Source organism: Labrus bergylta, chromosome 7 (genome assembly GCF_963930695.1).
Source record: "Labrus bergylta chromosome 7, fLabBer1.1, whole genome shotgun sequence".
NCBI classification, from domain to species: Eukaryota; Metazoa; Chordata; class Actinopteri; order Labriformes; family Labridae; genus Labrus; species Labrus bergylta.
In genome coordinates, this window is record NC_089201.1 from 8,223,176 (window position 1) to 8,246,190 (window position 23,015).

Consider the following 23,015-nt stretch of genomic DNA (forward strand, 5'->3'; position numbering starts at 1 on the left):
CCACCCCTCAAAATTTGACCCAATATATACAAGAGTCTTTAAACTTCCACAGTTGTCATTGAAGCTTCACTCAAAGACACCATATACGCTTTACACTGTCCTTTTATAAAATGTAGCGTCTCATTTTCACCATAAACATTTAACTAAGAATAGGGGTTCAGGCCTTTCTTGTGCCTCTAAAGAAATCAAGGACCGTATAACTTTACTCCCCAGAGCTCAATGTGAAGATAAATTATTCCACTGCTTATTTTTAGAAGAGTTCACATTAGACAGCTTTGACAACGAGGCACAAGTCTGGGCTTATCCTGAGGCAATGTTTAAAAAAAAAAAAATAACTCCATTATCTCTGATTGACGCTGGTTTGTCTGAGATAACACCCTTTTTTTCACAGGAGGGAGGCTGCCTGTCTTCAAAAGCTGTAAACAATGTTGGTGAACAAGGTGTGTGTAAAAAAGTGTGCATTGAATAGTTGAGTATTTAACTAATAGGACAATTGGTTTATCATTGGCGGGAATGATTTGTAGTCTGTATTAATAAGAACGTTGTGAAGCTTCACTGTTTTTCCTTCATGATCTGAGAATAATTTTTTAACACATTATGGGAATAGAATCTGCTCATGGTAAAAAGATCCACACTATTCTGCAGTACATGTACTCACTGAGTTCAGAGATACTGCCCACACAGGTAGCCAGCAGGGACTGCTCCAGCGTCCTCAGCTCCAGCTGGGCATAGGCATCCTCTCTGCTGTCCACAGACGTCTGCTGGTTCTCTGTGTAAGGACTGAAATGGGCTGGGAGAGACAGAACGCCTACAGAGACAGAGAGAGAGAGAATGGCATTCATGATTAATATGACAAGTTTGTGGGCAGCAAGCGTCCATAATATCTGCATCCTCCCATCCACACTCTGTCTACACAAGTCCCAAAACAACTGCTGGTGGTATTTACATAGTGTGCACTTGTAATTCTGGTAACATGTTACCCACACCGCTGAGGGCAAGTAAACACACAAGGGAACATGAGCCTTGCGCTCTACACATTCGGGAAAATAAACAGAGCGTGTAGTGACATCAGGCTAATACAAACAAAATAAATGCACACTGCATCAGAAGCAGGCCGCGGCCTCGCAGAAAAGAACGTCAACACAGACATAGATTTCTCAAACTGCAGATATTCATCTTAATCATGGACATACAACAAGTACTGCATGTTCGATGCATGCTCGTCACATTTGTAGATCTTACGCAGAAGTCTGAAGAAACGAGTAAAAGGTAGATTTATGATTTTTAAAGATGATTTAATGACAGATTATGGAAAAACTCATTATGATAAATGTTTGGCATGGGATTCATGTATTGCAGCCGTGTTCCCTTTCTACTGTCAAAGTATTATGGCTTGAGATGTAACTGGGTCCATCTAGAACATGTGTGGTATTTCCTCCTAAATGAGCCCTCTAGAGACCCAGCAAGCCCAACCCAGACATCTCTGACACACTGGAAGGGTACAGTTCTGAACACAATTTAACACTTTTTTCATACAGCTTTTTTTTTTATATATATACATAAAAACGCACAATCTGTCCAAGTAGGTTCAGTATCCTCCATTCATTAAGTTAGATAACCCACAAATGAAGTGGTGAAAAACAGTTTTGCCTCTTTTATCTTTAGACGGCTGTCAGATAAATGCTTCTTAAAATATCCAAAGATGTCATCCTGTTCTTGAACTTTCCTGAGTTTGTTGTTTTCCAGCTGAAATAGATCAAAGTTGTGATGAGTGAAGGTTAACAGCACAGACTGATACCTCTGCTGCACTCAAACCTTCATAGGTTTTTTCCCCTCTTTAAATCACCACATATTGCTGCAGACAGAGAGTGCTGTTAGCTACTGTTTGTGTTCACCCAGATCAACTAACCAGAGTTAGCTGCCCCAAAGCTAACCTTTACTTTGGCCTCAAAATCAAAAGGTGAGCTTCCTGCCGAGACAGAGGAAATGAATCAGAGTTGATTGGAGATATAAAAGGGAAATGGAGAGAGGAGAGATGATCGGTGCAAGTTTGTGATTTATTTACAGAGCTTAAGGGAAAAAGCCTCCTCATCTAAAATGCTACCTACTCTCCCAAATAAAAAAACATGGGCTACCATCCCTGAAATGACATTCCCATGTGCTTCCGGCAAACCATGTCCTCTCGTTGGAATCATAGAGGGATGTTGAAAAAAATCGCTGCTGTAAGTTAAAAAAAAAATCCTATCATCTTCCTCTGAGGTCTGCCAACACCCTGTGACACAGGAGGAGACTGAACTTTTTTTGTGAAGAATGAGCAGACGAAATCCATCATGGCATCATCAAACCATCGGTTAACCAAAAGATTCTTCTTCATGAGACTTTTATATTGTAAATTGTTTGAGATGAATAGTGTGGCTAAATCCTCTTACAATAAACATTCATTGTGCTTAAAGCAGGGGCAAACTGGCATCATTTATTTTCATTGAGGGAAACATATTTTGTTTCATACGATGTCTGATCGTAATACATTATGTAAAGCAATGCACTTTTTATCTCTCTATGAACTTATATTTGTATTCCAGTACAGCAACTGACAGGATTTACTTTGAGGGAATACAAAGTGTGGACACAGATTATAATGTGTTCTGATAAAAGCAGCAGATATTGGAACTGATTGTAAATGTTGTCAATTAATGGAAACTGCAACATACTGTATATGTCCAAACTGTATTGTCTGAGGCAGAGAGTGTTTAATGTGTGTATATCAGCACAACTTTGGATCTGCATGCCTGAACTTTATTTCATACAGCATGGTTTCTGTTCAAGTGTAAAAGCTTCATCTAATAGATCACATTGCTGCCCCGTCATGCAGGCAACAGCAGTCATCACAGCTTGAACCACCTCATGATGCCTTGTCTGTATGAACACAAGCACAGGGTATTTCACAATGAAGCAAAGGCCATGAGACAGAAAACTTCAGTCACATGTGCTGGATATGACCAGTTGTTCATCATATGCTCTATAAAGTACAGCAAGAGGGAAATATAATAGGTATTTCTCAATAGAAAGGTAAAGAAGAGGCACATGATATGTAGACTTGATGAAAACAAAGCCACTCCAGAGTCATATCAGTCCAGAGGATTGCTTTAAAAATTGAAAACACATTGAGAATTAAAGATTTGCTCACTCCGAAGAGTTAGACTGCCAAAGGGAATTTGGTCTTGTACAAAAAAAGTGTAACTCCATCTCTCTTTATCTCTCTCTCTCGTACTTTCTCTGCACCATCGGACTTGTATAATATGTGCTGACTCCCCTGTTAACCACAATGGAAACGGCTGCCTCTAGCAGAGGTCCGCTGCTACAAAGGACACAAACGTCAGAACCAAACTGTACACAAGCTTCAACACATCCCTCTCACACAAGCACAATCATACACTCACGTCTGTGCATATAAAGTATGTTTGCACATCTTTGATGTGTCATTTCAGGTATTCCGGTAATTATGATGAGGGCTCTGCTTGTGCAGGTTGTAAATCATTCTTAATCATTCCTTAAAAAGGCACTTAAAGCACATAAAAGGGAGTTAAGCAACTGGAGCATAAACATGTTTACAGCCTGAGTCTTGTGTAAGTGATTTTTTTCTCTTTACACCTATTCTTCTCTACATCTTCACAGGGAAATGAAGAATATTGTATTTACTTTCTCATGTTCTGAACACTCTCATGACCTACCTCACTATGTATACACCATGTTTAATGTATAGGTGTTAATGTATGTATGACATGTTTATAAAGACAACACTTATGGGAGAAAAACAAGTGTCTAATGGACACATGCCTCCTGACGTGTGGGAGCCTCTCAGAGATTCTGTCTAATTAAAGTGGGTGAGGGTGTGTGGAAAAAACAGAACGTGTCAGCACTGAGCAGGTGTGTGCAAGACTGTGTGTCTATGAGTGAGCAGTGATGTGTGGATTAACATAGTTATTCTGACTCTGTAGTGTGACTCACCAAAAGCGTCACATTGACGTTTTTCCAGCTTTCATACCTATTTGCATAAAATACATTCAATTGTTAAAAATAAATATCTGAAACTTGCCAGGGGACCAATTAACAAGTTTAGTGAACCATTAAAAACATTTCAGAAAGTAATCAGCCAGTGCTAAAGAACAGTTCTCCTCCTCTGTTTTTTTAGTGAAAAAGAGTGAATGAACATCTCACAAACAAATTCCTGCTTCTTTATACAAACTGACAGAATGAGGAGTCTTCTTGGTACTTTAACTGAATAAGCTCTAGCCTATATTTAGCTATCTAAAAATAGACCTGTTGTGAGCAGAGGTGAAATCTTTTTATCTGATCGATTCTGCAGGATTTTTTTCAAAGCTGTGGCAAATTTTCGCACACCATCATTCTCTCTGTAATTCCCACAGTCCCGCCCTGTTGCTTCTCTCAACCGCTGAACCCCAGCCTGCGTCATTTAGGCCTGATGTAGGTCAGCAATCCAAACCAGGGCCTGTCCCCAACACCACCACCAACATCACTTGCATGAAGCGCATGAAGCACATGAAGCGGCCAGCACTTTATAAATGATACTTCTTTTGGCACAGAGAGGCTAAGGACACAACAAAGAGGAGGGGGTAAGAGGGGCTGAGAGCTTTGGTTGAAGATGTATGAGTCATGCAGGGAACGAGGAGGGAGGGGGACGGGAATATCTGAGACTGTGGAATGGGTGAGGCAGGGGAAGACAAGTGGCACAGGGGATTCATTCTCTTGTGGTCATTATGGTTTCAATTCTGAGGTTGACCCTGCAAATGTCATGTGGGAATCCGAGCTACAAATCATAGCTGAAACGTTACCACAGAGCCCGTGGCAGTCCCCAGCTCATCCAAACTATCTTTCAAAACCAGTCCAGCTTCTCCTATACTCAGCCCAGCAATCACTCACAATGATGTTGGACAAACTGTCATAACAATGCCAGAAAATCCAACAAGCAATTTTTGCTGTGAGGAAAGTTTTTGAAACTTTTCCCAGCCAGGCTGCCACTCTCAATTACTGGCTTTTATTATCCACATCACATTGACACATTTATGATACTGCTGTCAAATCACATTCCATATTTGAGCTGTGGGCTGTTAATAAAAGTAAAACACATCTCGACTTTCATGCATTGTTGCTCTTTTTATATTTTATCTCTCAATGCCACAATTTGTTTGACTTAAAGTGAATATGTTTTTCAAGCTTGGTTGCAGCATTATGGTAAAAGATACGTAAGCTTTGGAGTACAAAACTGTTCACCGTGTCTACTTCTTCAGCAAATATTTGGAAAATGTTTGAGTTTAACCTTCGATAACAGGCCAGAAACCCCCCCCCCCCCTGCTTTGAATCCTCAGACCATGACAAAACTGCTCACTTTGAAGTCACTTTGGATTCCATTTCCAAGTTCATGCATTCATCGTTTTGCTTATTAACAGTAATTTTCAGCAAGATTATTCCACAAAGTTCAGCTTTGTTACTTCCTTTTTTTGACAATGTTAGCAGAAAAAAGTCTTTTGAGGTTATTTAATTATTACTAGCAGCAAACAATAAATGTTTTTAAAGGGATAAAGACCTTGCCATTTCTGAGTCCTGATTAAAGTGCATTCCTAAACCGTAGTATGTCTGAGTGTGCTCATTTGTTTTGTCTATCGCAAAGAGAGTGTGTGCAAGAAGGACGCGATCAGCTTTTCTCCTGCTGTCTGTTCTAAGAAAGCTGATAGAAAACTCAAGACTTACGCAGACACACATCAACACACACACACACAAGTGAACACCTGCCTTTCCTCCTTTAACAGCCTCGTCATTCATGACAGGGTGGATGGATCAGAGAGTTGAGGAAAGGGGGCTTCAAAGAGACTTCCCCTGCCCAGAAAGGAGCACTGACTCTGGGCCAAGAGGCTTTACTCTCGTCCCTGTGTGGAGGCTGGGGGGTCATCAGTCACATAATAGTACAGTGTTTAACAGGCCTGTGATAAGGTGTGAGTATCCATCACCCCCACAGTATCTGATCCCCTCTGTAAGTGAGTGTGTCTTTCACAGAACAAGAGACGCACACATGCTTGTGCTTCATTTTTGGTTGGTGGAATCCAGAGGCCAGATGTGATCTTTCACTCACTGACCCACCCGGCCTCTTGTTTTCCACACTTAAAGGCCCTAAAACACCTGTTTTTCACACATCCAGCCTCGCCCACTCACATCACATTCTTCTCGCCGCTTTTGAAAGATGCAGTGCCACATACGGGTCTTCTGCTGGAGCCACCGAGCAAGATTGGAGAAAACGAGATGGATGAATGAACTATATTGTATGTGTGAGTCGCTCTGTGGAGCCAGAGAGAAAAAGCTTTGTTTGACTACACTTACAGCAGTGTTTCAGCATACAGGGTTAAAAATATCCATGTGTTTGCTTGCTCTGGCGGACCCTCATCATGTTCTTTATCTAAACAGAATTCAAGTGGGACAGAGGGGCATTTACAAACGTAAAGTGGTCTATTAGTATTCTGGCTAAAAATAATCATCCAAGTTAGGTAGTTTTTATTTTGAAAGACCCCCTTATACGCTTTGTGGATTTTGGGGCAAAAAGAGAAGCATTCATAAGCTGAAGTCGAATACAGTGCACTTGAGCTTTTCACCATAGAACGTCTGTGTGAGCAATTCGAGATGTCTCTGATTTAAATGGAATACTACTTACTCACACACAACCACAGACACGCCTGTCAGAGCCTGATCAATCACAGACCCTGATAGACAAGCGACGTGGGGTCTGGTAGATTTACCCGGCACCTCTGGTGACCCCTGGCTGCGAAGGGTCACGGGTCAGAGGTGATGCTAAGCTGGGGCTAAAAGAGGAAGTAACCTTATCAGCTGAGTAAAAGGGGGCTTCCCAAAGTCACTGAGCGGGAACACCCACACACACCATTAATCACTGCAAGATGGAAAGAGGGGAAAGTTCCTATATTTGGTGGATGTGAAGGATTCTTCTGAAGGGTTATGAAAGGTTTTCATGGGCCTGTTTTGCCTGCTTTTCTCAGACTGTTGCTGTTACAGGGCATGAGGTTTTGGCTTGTAAACAGGTTTTCTAAGAAGTTAAACCACAAAGAAGGTCCAAACTAAGATTTAAAAGTATGAAACAAATATATAAAAGTGTGGAATTTAGTTCCTGCCCACAAGCTGAAAGTAGAAGACCTCTGGATCTGTCCATTGTTAGAAGTCGGTCCCTTAAATCCCAGAGTGCAAATCACAGAGATTAGATGTTAATCTCCTCAAGGGTTACGCTGAATCTTCAAAAGGAGTGAGCTGTGTGGGACCTCTGACATGAACATTATTTCACAAAGCATTACACTACAAAGCTTAAGGAATACAAAACTCTATCATAAATCTAGTGCTGCTGGTCTACTCTTAAGGAAAATTCAGCAGGATGTAAAAAGTTATTTATGTGTCTTTAGTCAGTGTGAGGTTCTCAAAATCATACTATTAGGCCACATTCAAGTCCAAAAGAAACCACATCAAGGCATAACTTTTTGTATGTCAACTGACCTCTGAGCAAGACACTTTATTGCTTTGGTCGCTGGCTCAACGATCAGATTTTTTGAGTTTGATAAGAAGGAGACTTTTGCAATAGGCTCTGAATTACATAAAAGATCAGCAATCATAAAGTAATCTACATGTTTCTCTTTTTGTTTCTGAATTCTGGATCTGATAGTGCAAAATAGGAACTGTTGCAGCTGTGAAAAGTGGCCTGAAGTAGATTACCTATCACCGCCAACAAACACACACACTGCTGAATTAGGAGTGGTAGGAAGCAAGATGGCTTTGGTTGCCCACAGCCCCGAAAAAATATGGCCATAAAATCCCCTACACATCCAACCCTAATCCTAAACATGACTTCAGCTTTCTCTCCTTTATCCACACCCCTTCTTTTACTCCCCCTATTTCTCTCTCTAATCATGTTTTATGTTTGACATTCTCTGCGGACCGTGGTGCCTGCGGCTATCTAGTCTCCTTCTCCATTCCCTGTTTCCATATGTGACGCCACCTCACTTAGCGTGCAGCAGAGGGACATTATAGCTCCATCATTGGATGACTATGTTTTATAGGCTTATTGTAAAGCACTGAAACTGGAAATTCTGTTTTCTCTAGGACAGACGATGGCGGATATTACTTACACATTGCAGTAACATAACCACATAAACATCTAACCACAAACCCACCCACTTAGAGCCACTTTTGCTATGTTGATGATGTCATAATCTAAAACTCTGCCAGGAGGCAAAGTGCTTGACAAATAAATACAGGTCAAAATACAATGTCGGACTTTGCTTTGGAGAACAATCCTCATTAGTGTCATTTTGAAAGCCAAAACTTCAATCAGAAGGAACAGATCAAGGGCCGCCTGTTTCATTTTCCCATTCTGAAAAGAAACCTCCCCTTTAAAAACAATCCATCCTCTATTCAGTCCTTTGACCAATAACACTACGGGGCAATAATGCTATGGGCAAAGAGGTACAAAGTGTGTGCTTGAGTGTGTGTTTGCACTAATTGCTCCCTTTCTGTCCGTGTGATCAGCTCATTTTCTCTCAGCTGGACCCTCTAGAGAGACAGAACAGAGAGCCAGTCAGTTTGGACGGCAGACAACACAGTCATTGAGGAAAGGCACACAACCTTCATGCAGACTGGGCTGGTAGTTCATTTTCTTTTCAGGAGAGGAAACTACAGTAATGTTAAAAGTTTCACTGGCCAGTTGGCTGTGTGGATCTCTCACTTGTTTAAGTGAACCAGCTGCCGAAAACATGTGACTTTTTCAACTGTGTGCCGTGATGGATGTTCCAAACCACTTTACCGCCAAATAAACATGAACTCTGACCATTTGGTGGTAGGTGCTATGTTAAGCCCAGCCTTAAGCTTACATACACTTTGTGTTAATCAAGTCATTTAAAGTACTCACAAAGGAAAGTAAAGACTGTTTGACTCTTACAGTCTGCAAGACTTTTAGCTCGCAGGATGAATCGACCTTCCCTATAATTGAGCAAGACATTAGCGTAATTTGCCCAATATTTTCATAGTTACACTTTCAGTTTGATCACTGTCTTTCCATGCATGCAATTTACAATGACAGGTTGCCTATAATACATTGACTTTCCGATGTACAGTGTGACTAAAGCTTCTTAGTGACATCAAGCAACTCTTTGACTTGGCTCATTAACTTTTTTAATTTCTGTAAACAACACAAACATGCAGAATCATCACAATCTGTAGTTGTTTCATGATTGCTCGTTGGTTTATTCATCGATAAACCTTCACCCTATGACACTTTTAAAGTTAAGATAAAAGCTGAAAGAATCTCCTCATATAACACGTTTGTGTTGCACATACATGAATGTGTTTCCTCTCCATTATTACTACTGAATAATTAAAACTCATAAAAAGCCATTTTGAGTCTCACCACTTTCTTATCTATCTTTCTATCCTATGTTACCTGTCTCTTGCTCTCCTTTAAATTCCTTCCACCTATTTCAAACATTAGCTTGAATATTGCATTTGCATGATGTGCCTTTACCTCCACATCCAAAGAGAGTGGCAGGTACTTCCTTTCTAAAAGCTCATGGAAATAAAAAACAGAAACCAGTCCTTCTGATCCTCTGTGTTCAGAAGCTCTCGCTGCTGCAGCACAGCACAGTTCTCACAGTCCCAACGAGCGGTTTGGATGGAGGGACTTAAGAATTTGACGTTTCAAAGCGCTGGATCCAAATTCCCCGTTGTAAATCTAAAGCAGCTTTCTGCTGATTAACATTCCGTGTTGGGCTGGGTAGAGAGCAAAAACATGACGCAGAACGGAGTGATTTAAATGGGGGGGGGAAAGAGGGTGGGGTGGAGGTGGATTATGATTAGGACTGGAGCTTCACTCACCCTTTCAATCACTCCTTTCCCCAGTTCTACTACTGTTCTACTTCTTCTGCTCCTATAGTTGTTGGACTGCAGCTTCACAGCAGAGTGGAAAAGACCAGAGGAAAGGAAAGGGAAACCACAATCTGGGCAACCAGTAATTGCTGTTCATTCACACAGGAACACAAGTGTGCTGTAGCCTACAAGATGTTTGAGTGAGTCTCTGTGTATAACTTGAAAATACTCCATTATGGGTAATAAGTCCATCAAGTAAAAATGTCAATGCAATGAAAATATACTTAAAGAAACCAGCAAGAGTTTGCATTATACAGATTTATTCTCATAATGGTTTTCTGGCATATTACAGTTAAAGTTCTTCATGGTGGAGCTCAGTACTTCATAGTGCTGGGTGGGTCATCCTGATCTTTTAACTAGAATCAACTGTAAATACATTTAATGGGAGTAGAAATCCAGTATTTTATTCTTAAACTAATGAGAGGAGTAGAGTACTGAATAAAGAAATATAATATGGGTCTGCTCAAGTTAAGTATACCTCCAAACTGAACTTGCTTGAGTCAATGCATTAAGTTACCTTCCATTAATGTCTACAACGCCTTACTTTAAGTGATTCAAAACCTGCACAGTCAGCTCAATAAACATTGGAGGCTACATTTACTTCTATAGACAGAAAACTATATGTGGAACACTGCTGCATTAAAGTTTTATTGTTCCAATTAAGTGTGCATTAAGAAACAGAAGCCACTCACAGACTAATTCCATCCCTTAATAACCTGACATAGAGAAGACAAATGGAGGAGATGAGTTTGCATTATTTCATAGGCATCACAACTCAGCAGCATTTGACAGCAGTGGACAGTGAACGGTGCACAGCTTTGTTCAAAAAGGGCCCACAGTTCTTTTGTCTGCAGTAATGAGTGGGGCTGCTCCATTTACATCTGCCTCATTCTTCTGTCGTTTGTGCCATTGTTGACGCAACTGTCCTCATTTTGACAGGACAGAAAAGGGGTTGAGGGTCGGACCCTGGGAAGGGAAGCATGTGGGTCATAACATCAGATGGTTTGAGTGGGTAGAGCACCATCTCATATAATTAGTCAGGAAATCAATGCCACTATTGGAACACGTCTAAGAGCGAGACACAGACGATAAATCAATGGACCACCCAACCTCAGATGCACACAATGACATTCTGAAATATAAAGTGCAGTCTGACCACACAGATATCAGCACAGAATCAAATATTGGTATGCACCAGGCATCCAAAAGCATGAATCATGTGTGTGGCCATGTTTAAGTTATGCAGATGACAGCAAAGGCACAGATAGCAGCACTAAATATTCTGTATGTGTGTGTGTGTGTGTGTGTGTGTGTTAGTGTGTGTCCTGGGTGTGGTAGAGACCTGCAGGGCGTGTCAGAATGTCAATCTCTTTAGCAAAAGGCAGTAAATTACCTTTAACCAGACCAGTCACCTCATTCAACTGGCTGTATGACCCATCTGACACCCAAAGGGGTTTACAACCTACCCCTGACCCTCTCACACACCCACACACTGAACACAGAGGGAGGGTCCAGACCACTAAAAAAAGGACCATCCTCTTATGCATTTATGTCACCTTTTGACCTACAATCTTAAGACCAAGAAAGAAGCCACTTACACACACAATATCACACACTTACACTCATGCCTCCCTCGTTTTTGTCCATGAGCTGACAAGAGCACATGTGGTGGTCAGCACTATGAGAAACACTAACAGTTAAACAAAGCCTCATTGTGTACATGTCATCTTTTCACAAAGGTACAAACACACCTACTCAGACACCAACAGTTACAATGGTCCTGGAACTGGGGGTCAGGACCTCCCTGACGTGTCACCACATGAATAAAAAATGATTTATTTAAAGAAAAAGAAACGCAGAGCTGACTGATGCATACAACTATTCTTTCTTTAAACGTCTGCATACTCCCTTTTCCTTTTACTCAAAAGCTCAATGTTCTCATTTCCTTTCCCCAAAAAAGTTGAAGCTATGTGAGAAAAAAAGTTGACTTTAAACTGCTCAAACACAGAAGCACAAAACCTGATTTCGTATACTGCAGTGTACAACACAGATTCAAAAACCACCTCTGCAAAGAATGTTTGACAGAGACAGAGCAATCTTTGTTCTCTTGTTGTGCTCAAACTGATACAAGTATTATTCTTCTGCCTCTGTCCTCTTCCCCAAAAAGAACAGACAGGTTAACAAATGAAGAGTTAACCTGAAATAATAACATTAGACCGTCTAAAGATTTTTTCAGTTCTGATGGACATGCCTTAGTGTTTGTTGAATGAATGTAAGCCGACATATCTTCTCTAAATTCATTATCAGTTTCAAAGTTGTGTGAAACCTCAACTAAGGTCATTCTAACATCATTTCACGTCGTCCTGACTCATTACTACTGCAGTCTTGTCCTTAAGACACAAAGCGAACAGTGCTGTGAAACTAACAACTCATGTACGCAGTGTGATGAGTGTTTGCTGCTTCTTCTCTGCAGACAGTACCTGACCACAAATTCCTCTGCCTTTGCACGACAGCAACACAAATAAAGTTGTGGGAGGTGAGTGTGTGTGTGTGTTTATGTGTAGAAGCGGTGGTGTTTGTTGCCCCGTGTATTCCCAGCTGTTGCTCCTGCAGGTGCTACAGGAAAGCTTGACTCAGTGTGTGTATGTCATTGAATTTCTTTATAAGGTCATCTCAGCACCTTCAGACAGGTTTAATCTATGAGCTGTGATTTAATGTGTCTGTCTGTGTGTGTTTAGGCCTCTCGATACGTGTGTTTGTATGAGTTTGTGTGTTTTGCAGGTTATAAAAGGCTACTGTTCCGTATAGGCTCAGTGGACCACCCACTGAAGCCCCTTCCTCTGAGCAGCAGATGGAAAAAGAGAGACAAGGATCACGGACGTGGAGAGATAGTACCTCCAAAAAGACTGTCGTCTTTCTCATCTCCTCCATATTTCTTCTAACTATAAAATCAGAGCACTACACAAACAAGACACTTTACCAAGAACAGACTGTGCCAAAGCTAAAGGCCATTTGCTTTTTCACTGTAATTCTCACAAGTGTGCAAGTGTGTGTGTGTGTCTGTGTTTAATGCATCTCTTCCGGACATGTACGAGGCCCGGTCAGTTCATTTCAACAACAGCTTCCAAGCCTCAATGGCTAAATAATAGCAGATCGACCTTCTTTGCAGAGAAACTTACACCCTGGAACACACATAAAAGAAATTAACTCTAGCCACATGTGACTAAATACGCCCTAAACAGAAATTATTAAACCTAGCATGTCAGGAAACGATGGATAAATCAGGAAAAGCCCACAGTTCTCGAATGTGACTGCATTACAATGTGAAATAAAGTGGGGAATGGGAGGCTTTGGAAAAAGTTTCCCGCTTGTTGTACAATTTATCCACTCAGACTTGTAGTATGTGCTGAGTTTCAGCCTCTAACCACCATGGGTATTGTTAGTAAAACATGACGAGTGAGAGGTGCAAGCCACATCCTGACCACACACATTAAAAACACACAAACCCCTCTACCACTCCCAGCGACACCACGCTGCCCAGCAGAGACCCTTTAAAGGGGTGCTATGGTGTCTGTGTGTGTGTTGTAGAGGAATGTTTGTGTGTAACAGATTGGGGGGAGAGAACTATTCTTGCACATGCTCCTGTACAAACAGCAGACTGAGTGACAAATCTGTTTTCATTCTCCTTTTCCCACTGTAGAGTCAGCCCAGGCGTGAGGATGACGGCTGAGCATGTGTGCAGGCCCTGCTGAGCTTCATCAACAAAATCTCTCTTTTTCGGCCCAATCCATCTATTTTTTAAGGGCCTTGTTTAAACTTTTAGTTCTTGTACTGTCTTTCCCAGCTCAAGATAAATAGCAGCCCCTGCTTTGCCTGCCCGGGAAACCCCTTGACCACAAATGGCTAGACAGTCAGAAAGAAGGAGAGGCTCGAGGGATATTTCATTCAACCGCTTGCCAAGTGTTCAGAGTTGGGATTTTGACTTCCCAAAGCCCTAAGCCAGGGACACCCACACATTGTTTCCCTTCTTTGAGACAACTCCCACTCTCCAATTTCAACCCGTGAAGTCTCAGAGGGGCTTACAAAAACTGCAGGGTGATAATTAGCTTTGTCTTACTTTTACCTCTTGAGAGAAACATGGGAAGAAAAAAAACAGACAGTCAAATACAGAAGGGAAAGGTTTGGGGAAAGTGTAGCAGAAGAGATTCTGCTAGGGGACAGTGAAGGCATTTCAGAAAATAGAAAATAGGTTCCCAAAGTTCCCTGTGGAAAGTGAACATAGCAGCCATCTAATTAAAAAAAAAATGATACAGAGATCACTGGGCAGATTTAAAATCAAGCTTTATCCCCTTTTTGTGTGTGAGAGAGGATTTATTAATGCCTTTCCCAGACGTTTTTTAGGTTCCCAGGAGCCTGGCTCTAGCATCCCTTTGCAGAAAGTCTCTGGCTGACCCTCTGTGAGAGGAGAACTGGCAGGCTGCATGAGACAGAGGAAGACAGAAGAAGATAACGAGGGGAAGAGGTAGTTGGAAAAAAGAAGATGGACAGGGGGTGAGCTTTTTGCTAATTTGATTTTCAGACTGTGGCGACACACGAACAAGCCTGCAGACATTAACATTTTCATACAAGTCAGAATTAGCTCAAACAGAGAGAGCAAAGGATGCTGGATGGGGAATTTACTGCAGAATTGCACAAGCCAGGGCATGAATAGTACTTGACCTCATTGTGCTAGGCAGCTAAACACTGACCTCACCACTCTGTAGCTACCAGCATGAGTCGGTCAGAAGGTAATTACAGCCTTCAGTGCAGAAGTGCAATCGAGCCAAGAAGCACTGGGCAGGTTCAATTCCTGCTCTGAGATTTCTTTTTTTTTTTTCTATGCTTGTCACTGTCCCTCAAGTCTGTCATCCATCCTCCATGCCTTTCTTTTCCACTCAGCTCAACTCTATGTCCTGATGTCTCAGCACCGAGCAAGGTTTAGATTCAGCAACCACTAGAGTCTTAACCTTCTCATGTTTAACTGTTTAAAACTCATCCATAACAATTCCCCCTCTCCTCTGCAGGGAAAATAGTTAACATGACATCCATTTAGGCAGAATTGTTTTAAATCAGTTTTCACTCTATCCTTTTCTGTTCATTCATGTGCGTTCCGCTGCGAGAGATGATGATGGGATTTCAAGACTCTTGCACGGAATGAAACTAAAGATACAAAAACTGGAACAAAGAATGAATGGAAGAAGTAAATATACAGGGGAGAAGAGAGAGAAAGATGGAACTCTTGGGAGGTTTTCCACAGGGTCAGGACATTAAGAGGCACCTCCACTAAAGTGTGTCCCTCCCAGCATGGGGTTGGAGAATGATACACATTCATCCAGACCTGATGAATGTCAGGGATCTCTGCTGTTTGTCTTTCTCTCTCACACGCACATCAGTTATCACGTATACATCCTAATGAGCATTACAAAGCACTATTCCTCACACCTGCATCCACCCCATGCTGATAGTGTAAATTCCTTTCCATGTCTGTCTGCCTGCCTGCTGGCTACTTATCAGCCTGAGTCTCTATCTCAAGTGATTCCTGATTTTCATTGTGTTTGCATGCAAGTGCTGTTCTCTGGATGTCTGTTATCTTTGTCTACTCAGACACCGGGAGAGACCAGCAATGTTATCAGAGTCACAGAGACGGAGCACGACATGTCCTGGTTGTGCTTTCACATGAGTGCTTTCATTACTACTATGCATGCTCTATTGTTCTCCTGACATCAGATTGCCCACAGTGTTGGCAGTCCTTTCTTAAAACACACCAAATTACAACTTTCTTCCAATATTTTTTTGAATTCCCCCCCGATGTTTCAAAGCTGCTCACACTCCACACTTTGGCTTGGTCTCAGCTGACCGGCTCGGTGGGTGTTGCAGTATTTACGACATGCTGACCCCTCAGGCTGACTCCTTCCCCCCTCCCCTGCCTATATCTCCTGACACATCTGCCCCCTTAAACCCCATCATGCAGACACACCTCTTTCTAGCACCTGACTGGACTGTTGAAAGGCTCTTTATAGCCACCTGCCAAAATCAGACTATTAACTGAAGACAAAGCATAGAATTGTTTGAGCTTCAGCTGAATCAAATAAAGGCGTTGACCTCTCCAGCTCCACCATTTCTTCTATTCCCTCTGTCAGTGTGAATGTTTAGCTGGATCTTACATTATATATTTTACTACTGCCTTCAAGAGTGCCTTTACAACCCCTTAAAGAAGCACTATAAGGCCAGGGCACTGACTCGCAGAGTATGTGTATATACAGTATGTGCACTGTATGGACTGTTACTAATGTGAAACACATGGAATGTAATGAGAAAGCTTTTTCAACAGAGCCAATATTAGTCGCACTTGTTTGTACAGGCCACGTGGGTGGAACAAAAGTCTAATCCTAACACGTTTAATAATTCTACTAGGCTTACATAGAGTTAAACAAAGTCAGGACTGAAAAGCTGATGAACATGTTGGCATTGTGACTGTTTTCAAAGGCTGCGCTTTGCTCTTTGAGGTGGAGAAGAGGGGAAATCTTTGAGGGGTGTTCTGTTGGTCTGTTTAACTGCTGTCTGACTGACTTCCTGTAACCTCCACTCATCTGGATAGAAAGAGACACACTTTCAGCACAAAGCTTCATAAGAGACTAATGGTCCAGTTCATATTGACAGACACATTATGTACTTGCAGGAATAAAGCATCTAAGTTATGTGCACAGACAGAAGTGTAGTCTTCACAAGGATTTATCTGTTTTGCAACAAATCAAACCAAAGTAAAATGCATTTCTCTAAACTCCCCCAAACAAGGCTTCCTTTCACCAGGGTGAAATTCCAACACATACTCTTCCCTGTTCCCTCTTCTATCTTCTCCCTCCAGCCCTCTAATGCTCAATAGGCAGATTATCTCAGCGTTGGAGAGGAAACTTGGCCACCGTTGGAGTGCATCATGTCCAGCACTGTCGGTGACCCTGCAGTGGCACACAGATGGCTGACACAACAGAGATAGACAGAGACGGAGATAGATGCATCTGATAAAGCTAAAAAAAAAAAAAAACAGCCTACCAGTTCACAGAATACATTCAAGAGATCAGCACATTCTCACAAGGACATCGGCCCACACATGCAAGAAGTTATTGACAGATGTAACCCAGATTAGTGGGAAGAAACCCAAAGAGACATATCCTGTACAGACACAGAGTAAACGCAAACAAAGTGCCAGGAGAGAGTTCTCTCCTTGCAGCAGTGTGGGCAGTCAAGCTGTACGAGTTCTCTCTGCCACACAAACACAGACTCAAACCCAAACATACTCCTCAGCGTTTTTAGAGGAAACACATAGACATGGTGATTATGTGTAATAAGGAGCCTCTTTAGTCTGCAGCTGAAATACAGGCTGTCCTGATGATGACTGTCCCAGCGCTGTCACTTTCCCCTACACATTATCCAAACCTGTTGATGTTTATGCACACCTACCTCTTAAATCCCAATGTGTGGTAGGGAGACACACCCCCATTTCACCAAATATTTTTTGTTACTAACTTTGTCTAAAAATACACATCTACTTTTGGTTACCGATGGGATCCAAATTGTTTATTTTGGTTCCAGGAGGAAATTCACATGTGGTAGATGTGCTGAGCAGATCTTATCAACAGAGGAACTAAAATCTACGGCCAAGGGTGTCCTGTCTTGACAGAGTCTGTTGTCCTGTGCCCACATGTGTTCTACATCTGGCTCTTGCTCTAAAAGCGCTCCTTCCCTGCACTAACCACCAGGGAATTCCAGAAAACCTTACTGTAAAAGGGTTACGCTCTAAATATACTGTTAGCACTAAACAGTGGCTTTTTTTAATCACCACGAGCCAATCTGCATGGTCCTTGGCACAAGGTGTTGCAGACAGAAAAGCTGAAATTTTGGAAATTCATAATTCAAATGCAGTTTGAGTTTTGCTGCACGGAGCAAGTTGAGAAGTATGGTACAGGAAATAGGACAGATGAACAGATAGGTTCAGAAGGTGAGGGCCAGAGCCAGAGATTTCAGTCAACGTGGGTTGGGAGCAATGAAAAGGAAAAAAGACTGATAAAAAGGAGAGCCAAAATGAGGTTGAAGGTGCTTTGTTTGGTGTTATTTGGGTTGGAAAGAGATGACAAGGTTTGATGGAGCATAACACAGTGGCTATTTGGACAAACACACACACTCGCGCACACGTACACACACGCGCACACACACGTACACACACGTACAAACACATCCCTTCAAATGAACAGATACCATCAGAAGAGAGAGACCAAGATGGGAGAGACAGCAAGACATCAAAAACAAAAACATGCAGAAGCAATGTCAAAAGCTGCCGTGGCCTACTTATAACTGTAGGGCAAAAAACATCCACATAAACACAACACACACACACACACACACACACACACACACACACACACTCCACTTTACCTGTTATGATTGGCACTTTTCCTAATGAACCTGGCATAGTCAGCAACAACCTTGTCATAAAAGCTGATGTAACTTTTCCATTCGCTTTCGTGCTCTCTCTCTCTCTCTCTCTCTCTCTCTCTCTCTCTCTCTCATTCCTCCCTCTGGAAAATTGGCTTACTCCTGGGATGTTTAAGAAACTGTTTCTAAACATCAGGCTGTAAACTATTTCTCAACCTGTTGAAGATGGCCTTAATTTGATGCTGATTTGATCATGATCTGCATTCATTACAACACATGTAATTTCAGGCACTGGATGACACTCGACAGGAATTGAAGTTGTAACAGTTTCTTTGTCCACTGTGGCAATATTTGCTCCCTCCACCCTCTGCACACTCACAGCGAAAAGTATCTCCTTCTGTTTGCCTGCTTCCCCATCTACTATCTGAAATGTGTGTTTGTGTTTGCACAACGGGAAGGAAGCCATATACAGTGGTGTTTCCTACCTGTGGAGTTTTAAAGGTTTCTTATTTGGGTGCTTTTTATTTCTTCTGACTGTAGAGACAGTGAGACAGACAGTCCATACCAAATCAAGGGAGATGTAGAAGACGATGACAGATTGATGTGTTTCTAAATGTCACATTGGCAACTTACGCATGAAAAATGAATATTTGTAGGTGTTAAAGCGTGAAAAACAGAACGTCGCCTAAGAGGAGGAGGGGAAGGAGGAGGGAGTCTTGTGTTCAACAGTGTGTCTACAGACGAGTGTATTTGCTTTTCCAGTGCAATATCTTGGATCTTTTCCACTCAGGCTCCACACACTGCTGCTCTGACTCAGCTGGACAAAGAGGTCACTGAGAGCATCACAAAAAACTTGTTCTTTCAGCCCGTTTACAGAAACAACAGGTCAGACTTGAAAGTGGAACGAAAAAAAACATCACTTTCCTAGCTTTGCCGAAAAAACACCCGAAAACAGGCTGTGTACCTTTATTTCAGCGATCACAGCACTTCCTTTGGCACACATACATCTGCGCACACGCAAACTCTTCCATGGCTGCAGGGATTTGGCTCTAACCAACCAGGCCATATAGATCCCAATCAGAGAGGATATATGGGCTTGGAGCTTCATCTCTCCCTCTATCTCTTCTTGGCTCCATCCAGCCAAGTCCGTATGACTCCAGCAGATTTCAGCAGAGAGCACAGCAAGGGGTTATTATATCCAATCCATGGTCAGACAAATGTGTTTCCACTTAAACTACACACTCTGGTCCTCCTCCATGCTGTCACTCCCCCTCCTCCATCCTTCCCCAGTCTGCCCATCTGATCTTTTAAGTGTGCAATTAAATATTACAACCAAATCACCCACAGATTGGGTCCATATCGACTGAAGTAACCGTCTCACTTTTACTGGAGCACACATAGAAAAAGTGATGCATGCCAGATAATGCCTTTTAGCAATTAGCAGTGTGATGGTTGGCATAGATTTGTCAGGGTTAAGAAAAGAAAAAAGACCCTATACAAGTGTTTAAAAGTAACATGGAACACATTTGTATTCCCATAGAAACAAAAAGATTGAATGAAGAACTGTACGTCTTTTACTTCCATTTCTGTAACACCGAATTCAACCATCTCTGTGTTAAATAAGTGAGACACAAAGGAGGTGCAAGAAGAATAGTCTGAAGCAATGACAGATATCTTGGACTGACTGACTGACTGCACTGAGTTTATGTCTGGAGCTGCTTCAATGAGAGACAAAAACTCCTTTTACTCTTACAAAGTAGCTTATTATGCATGGTTTCTTCACATTATAAGACACAGCTGTATTTTGTGTTGAGCCTGACAGCTCCAGAAAGAGGAAAGAATGTTCAGAAAAACTGTTTTTCTTTATGTAATTTACAAGGTATTTGTGAAACAATTTAGAACAATTTACACTACATTTTCTTGTAAAATTAAACAAGCCTGGCCTCTCCCCATCCTTTAGCCCTCATCTCTTCCCTCTGTAAGGCAGAACAGTTGGATGACATTTTCACTTGTAACTCAGCCCCAGTTGAACAGATGAAATCTGTTGACTCATTATTGGTAATGTTCATGTCCTATCCCTTGTTTCCTTTTAAGCTTTAGTTGCTATCGCTACTGATTGACTGGGAAAAATGGACACATATGAAAAGGCTTTTTTTTTAGTTGTGGCAGCCAAGGCCAATTTTTGTTCCAAAAAGGGATAAGCAATGATTGACTTGTAGGTATTTGCTATAAAAAAAACAAACAACAAACTGGCTCCTCAGCTTCAGTTTCAAAAGCTGGTCTGTGCAAGCTGTCCTTAATTTAACAGCCCAAAGTTTAATGTAATGCTCATAGAAAAGTGCACATTTAGTCCATTTCTTTTCTTTCCACCTTAAAGCAGCACACAACAGTTATTTTCTACATATGTCTACTTGCTCACACTAGTAGGATTCCCACTGACTTTGAACTCGTGACTCTCCAACCACTAATATTTCAGTCTTTCAATGACCAAGCCAGACTCCAACACATGTGGATGTGGCATTCCGTCGCTAAGCCAAATCCTGTGCATGATCGGATACACAGTAGTTCAATTTTCAACACAACCATCACTAGCATCCAGGCAATGCACTGAGCTATCTGGTCCAAGATTCCAGCCATGATTCCTGCTTCCCTCATTAGCTACTTCAGCTGCAACCCTCAACCCAGCCTGCAGGACAGATTCCCTCAACAACCGCTGATTGTGTGCTAATGCATCTGACACCGTGGCAGAACATTTTCCATATTTAAGCAAGTTAAAGAAGCTTAATGTATAAAAATATGTACTCTCATTTCTCTCTGAACCTTACTTATTCTCCAAGAATGTGATTAGTAGAAATACATTACAATGAATGTTTTAAGTTTGCTGTTGCTATTTCTGTGTCTCTATTTGTGTCCATTGCCTGTTTCCCTGGAGTATCTGTCATCCCAATCTTTCTTTGCTTCCTCCCTATCAGTGCTTTACTGTAAACAGTGCTAAGAAGCATGAGTCATGCTGCTATAATGTCTAAGGAGGAGCGTGGCTTGAGATCAAAATAATGACCGAAGTTCCAAAGAAGAGAGGAGCACGTACGATGGGCTGCACACAGGGGAGTATACAAACGTTTTAGAAAGGTTACTGGACTTTGACTGAATCAAATGTCACAAACTAAGCAACTTCAGAGGATGTGAAACCAACGGGAAGTTTCTGAATTGATTTCATTGGTTTTGTAATAGCTGGACAAATCATCTATGGTGTCATATCTGTGAAACATTACTCATGGTTCATTCCAAGAATAGTCCACATCCACACACAAGTCCATCGAAGAACCCACAGATGAGCAAAGTGAAACACATGTTCACTCTAATGGGTTGGTGTTTTTACAGCTGGGACCAGACAAAAAAGCCAGTGCAAACACACTGACAGATGTGTGTGTGTGTGTGTGTGTGTGTGTGTGTGTGTGTGTGTGTGTGTGTGTGTGTGTGTGTGTGTGTGTGTGTGTGTGTGTGTGTGTGTGTGTGTGTGTGTGTGTGTGTTGGTAAATGCACCCACATAAAAGACTCTCACACAAATACGTGAGTTGTAGTGTTATATGAAGGATTAACCCACTAAAGCTATATGACTTATGGTCTTAACTCAATACACATACTGACCTGCTGACAGTGTTCACAAGGCCGACCTCCTGAATTCATGTGTACAGTTATTCAGGCCAAATAAAGCCTTAATGCTAAGGCAAATCCACAGCATGCCTAAACATGCAGCACATAGGAATGAACTAAAACTTTGTTTCAGCAAAATATTAATGTCCAGATATGTTTTTTTCCCAAAACTGTATTTGATCCCACTCCAGATCTGTGGGGCAGGGCGTGTATTTTGAGAGTGCTGGTTACCCCATCTGTGCGACCACAGTGCTGGGCCACAGATGGGGTAGCCAGCATCTTGCTGCCCACTGTTCCCACGCTTCTTTTTGGGCTAAATACATATTTAGGGAAATACTGAGCTGCAAATCATATGCCCCAATCTCTGAGTGCACCCTAAACCCATTACTCACTGGCTTTTTTACAACCTTTGTAGCGCTGGAGCAGAGTAACTGAACTTCTGTGTTTGTACTGGACCAAATTTAAGTTTATTTATCCAGGTAAATCATGCTCTCATGTATGAATGCTCTCTTTCAGGTGCCACCTCATTAAAATTCAAGCTGTTGTACAAATTCAAGGCTTAAAAGCCCCAAAAGTTCCACGCTGAGATAAAACAGCCTTACTCAAGGTCAAGTCATTAGTTTGTACATCTAAAAATCTTTTGCATTAACAGCTAACTCAGGAAAAAAACATGAAAAATGTCTGAGACACCGCAAAAACTCAAAGAGGGCAGAACTTTGAAAACGCCTCCACTAGTCGGTCCAGCAATGGTCCAGAGTTGAATAAGATCTGCATGCCAGCCAGTGATAAAGATCGATGATTTTAAAGCCACTTCCACTGTCCATTAGTAAAGCTACTACTCTGCACTTTAAAATGCCCCACAGTACTATCAACAACAATTATACCAGGAAGAGCTTGCTCGTGCT

The 23,015-nt window shown here is 41.8% G+C and overlaps 1 protein-coding gene across 1 annotated transcript in view; it reads right to left on the bottom strand.

The window, feature by feature from the left end:
* abtb2b (ankyrin repeat and BTB (POZ) domain containing 2b) overlaps positions 1-23,015 on the bottom strand; it is a 42,693-nt gene that overhangs the window by 16,130 nt on the left and 3,548 nt on the right. The window contains exon 2 of the mRNA XM_020642876.3: positions 659-808. Coding sequence (XP_020498532.1) covers positions 659-808 — 150 coding nt within the window. The remainder of the gene's footprint in view (positions 1-658; positions 809-23,015) is intronic.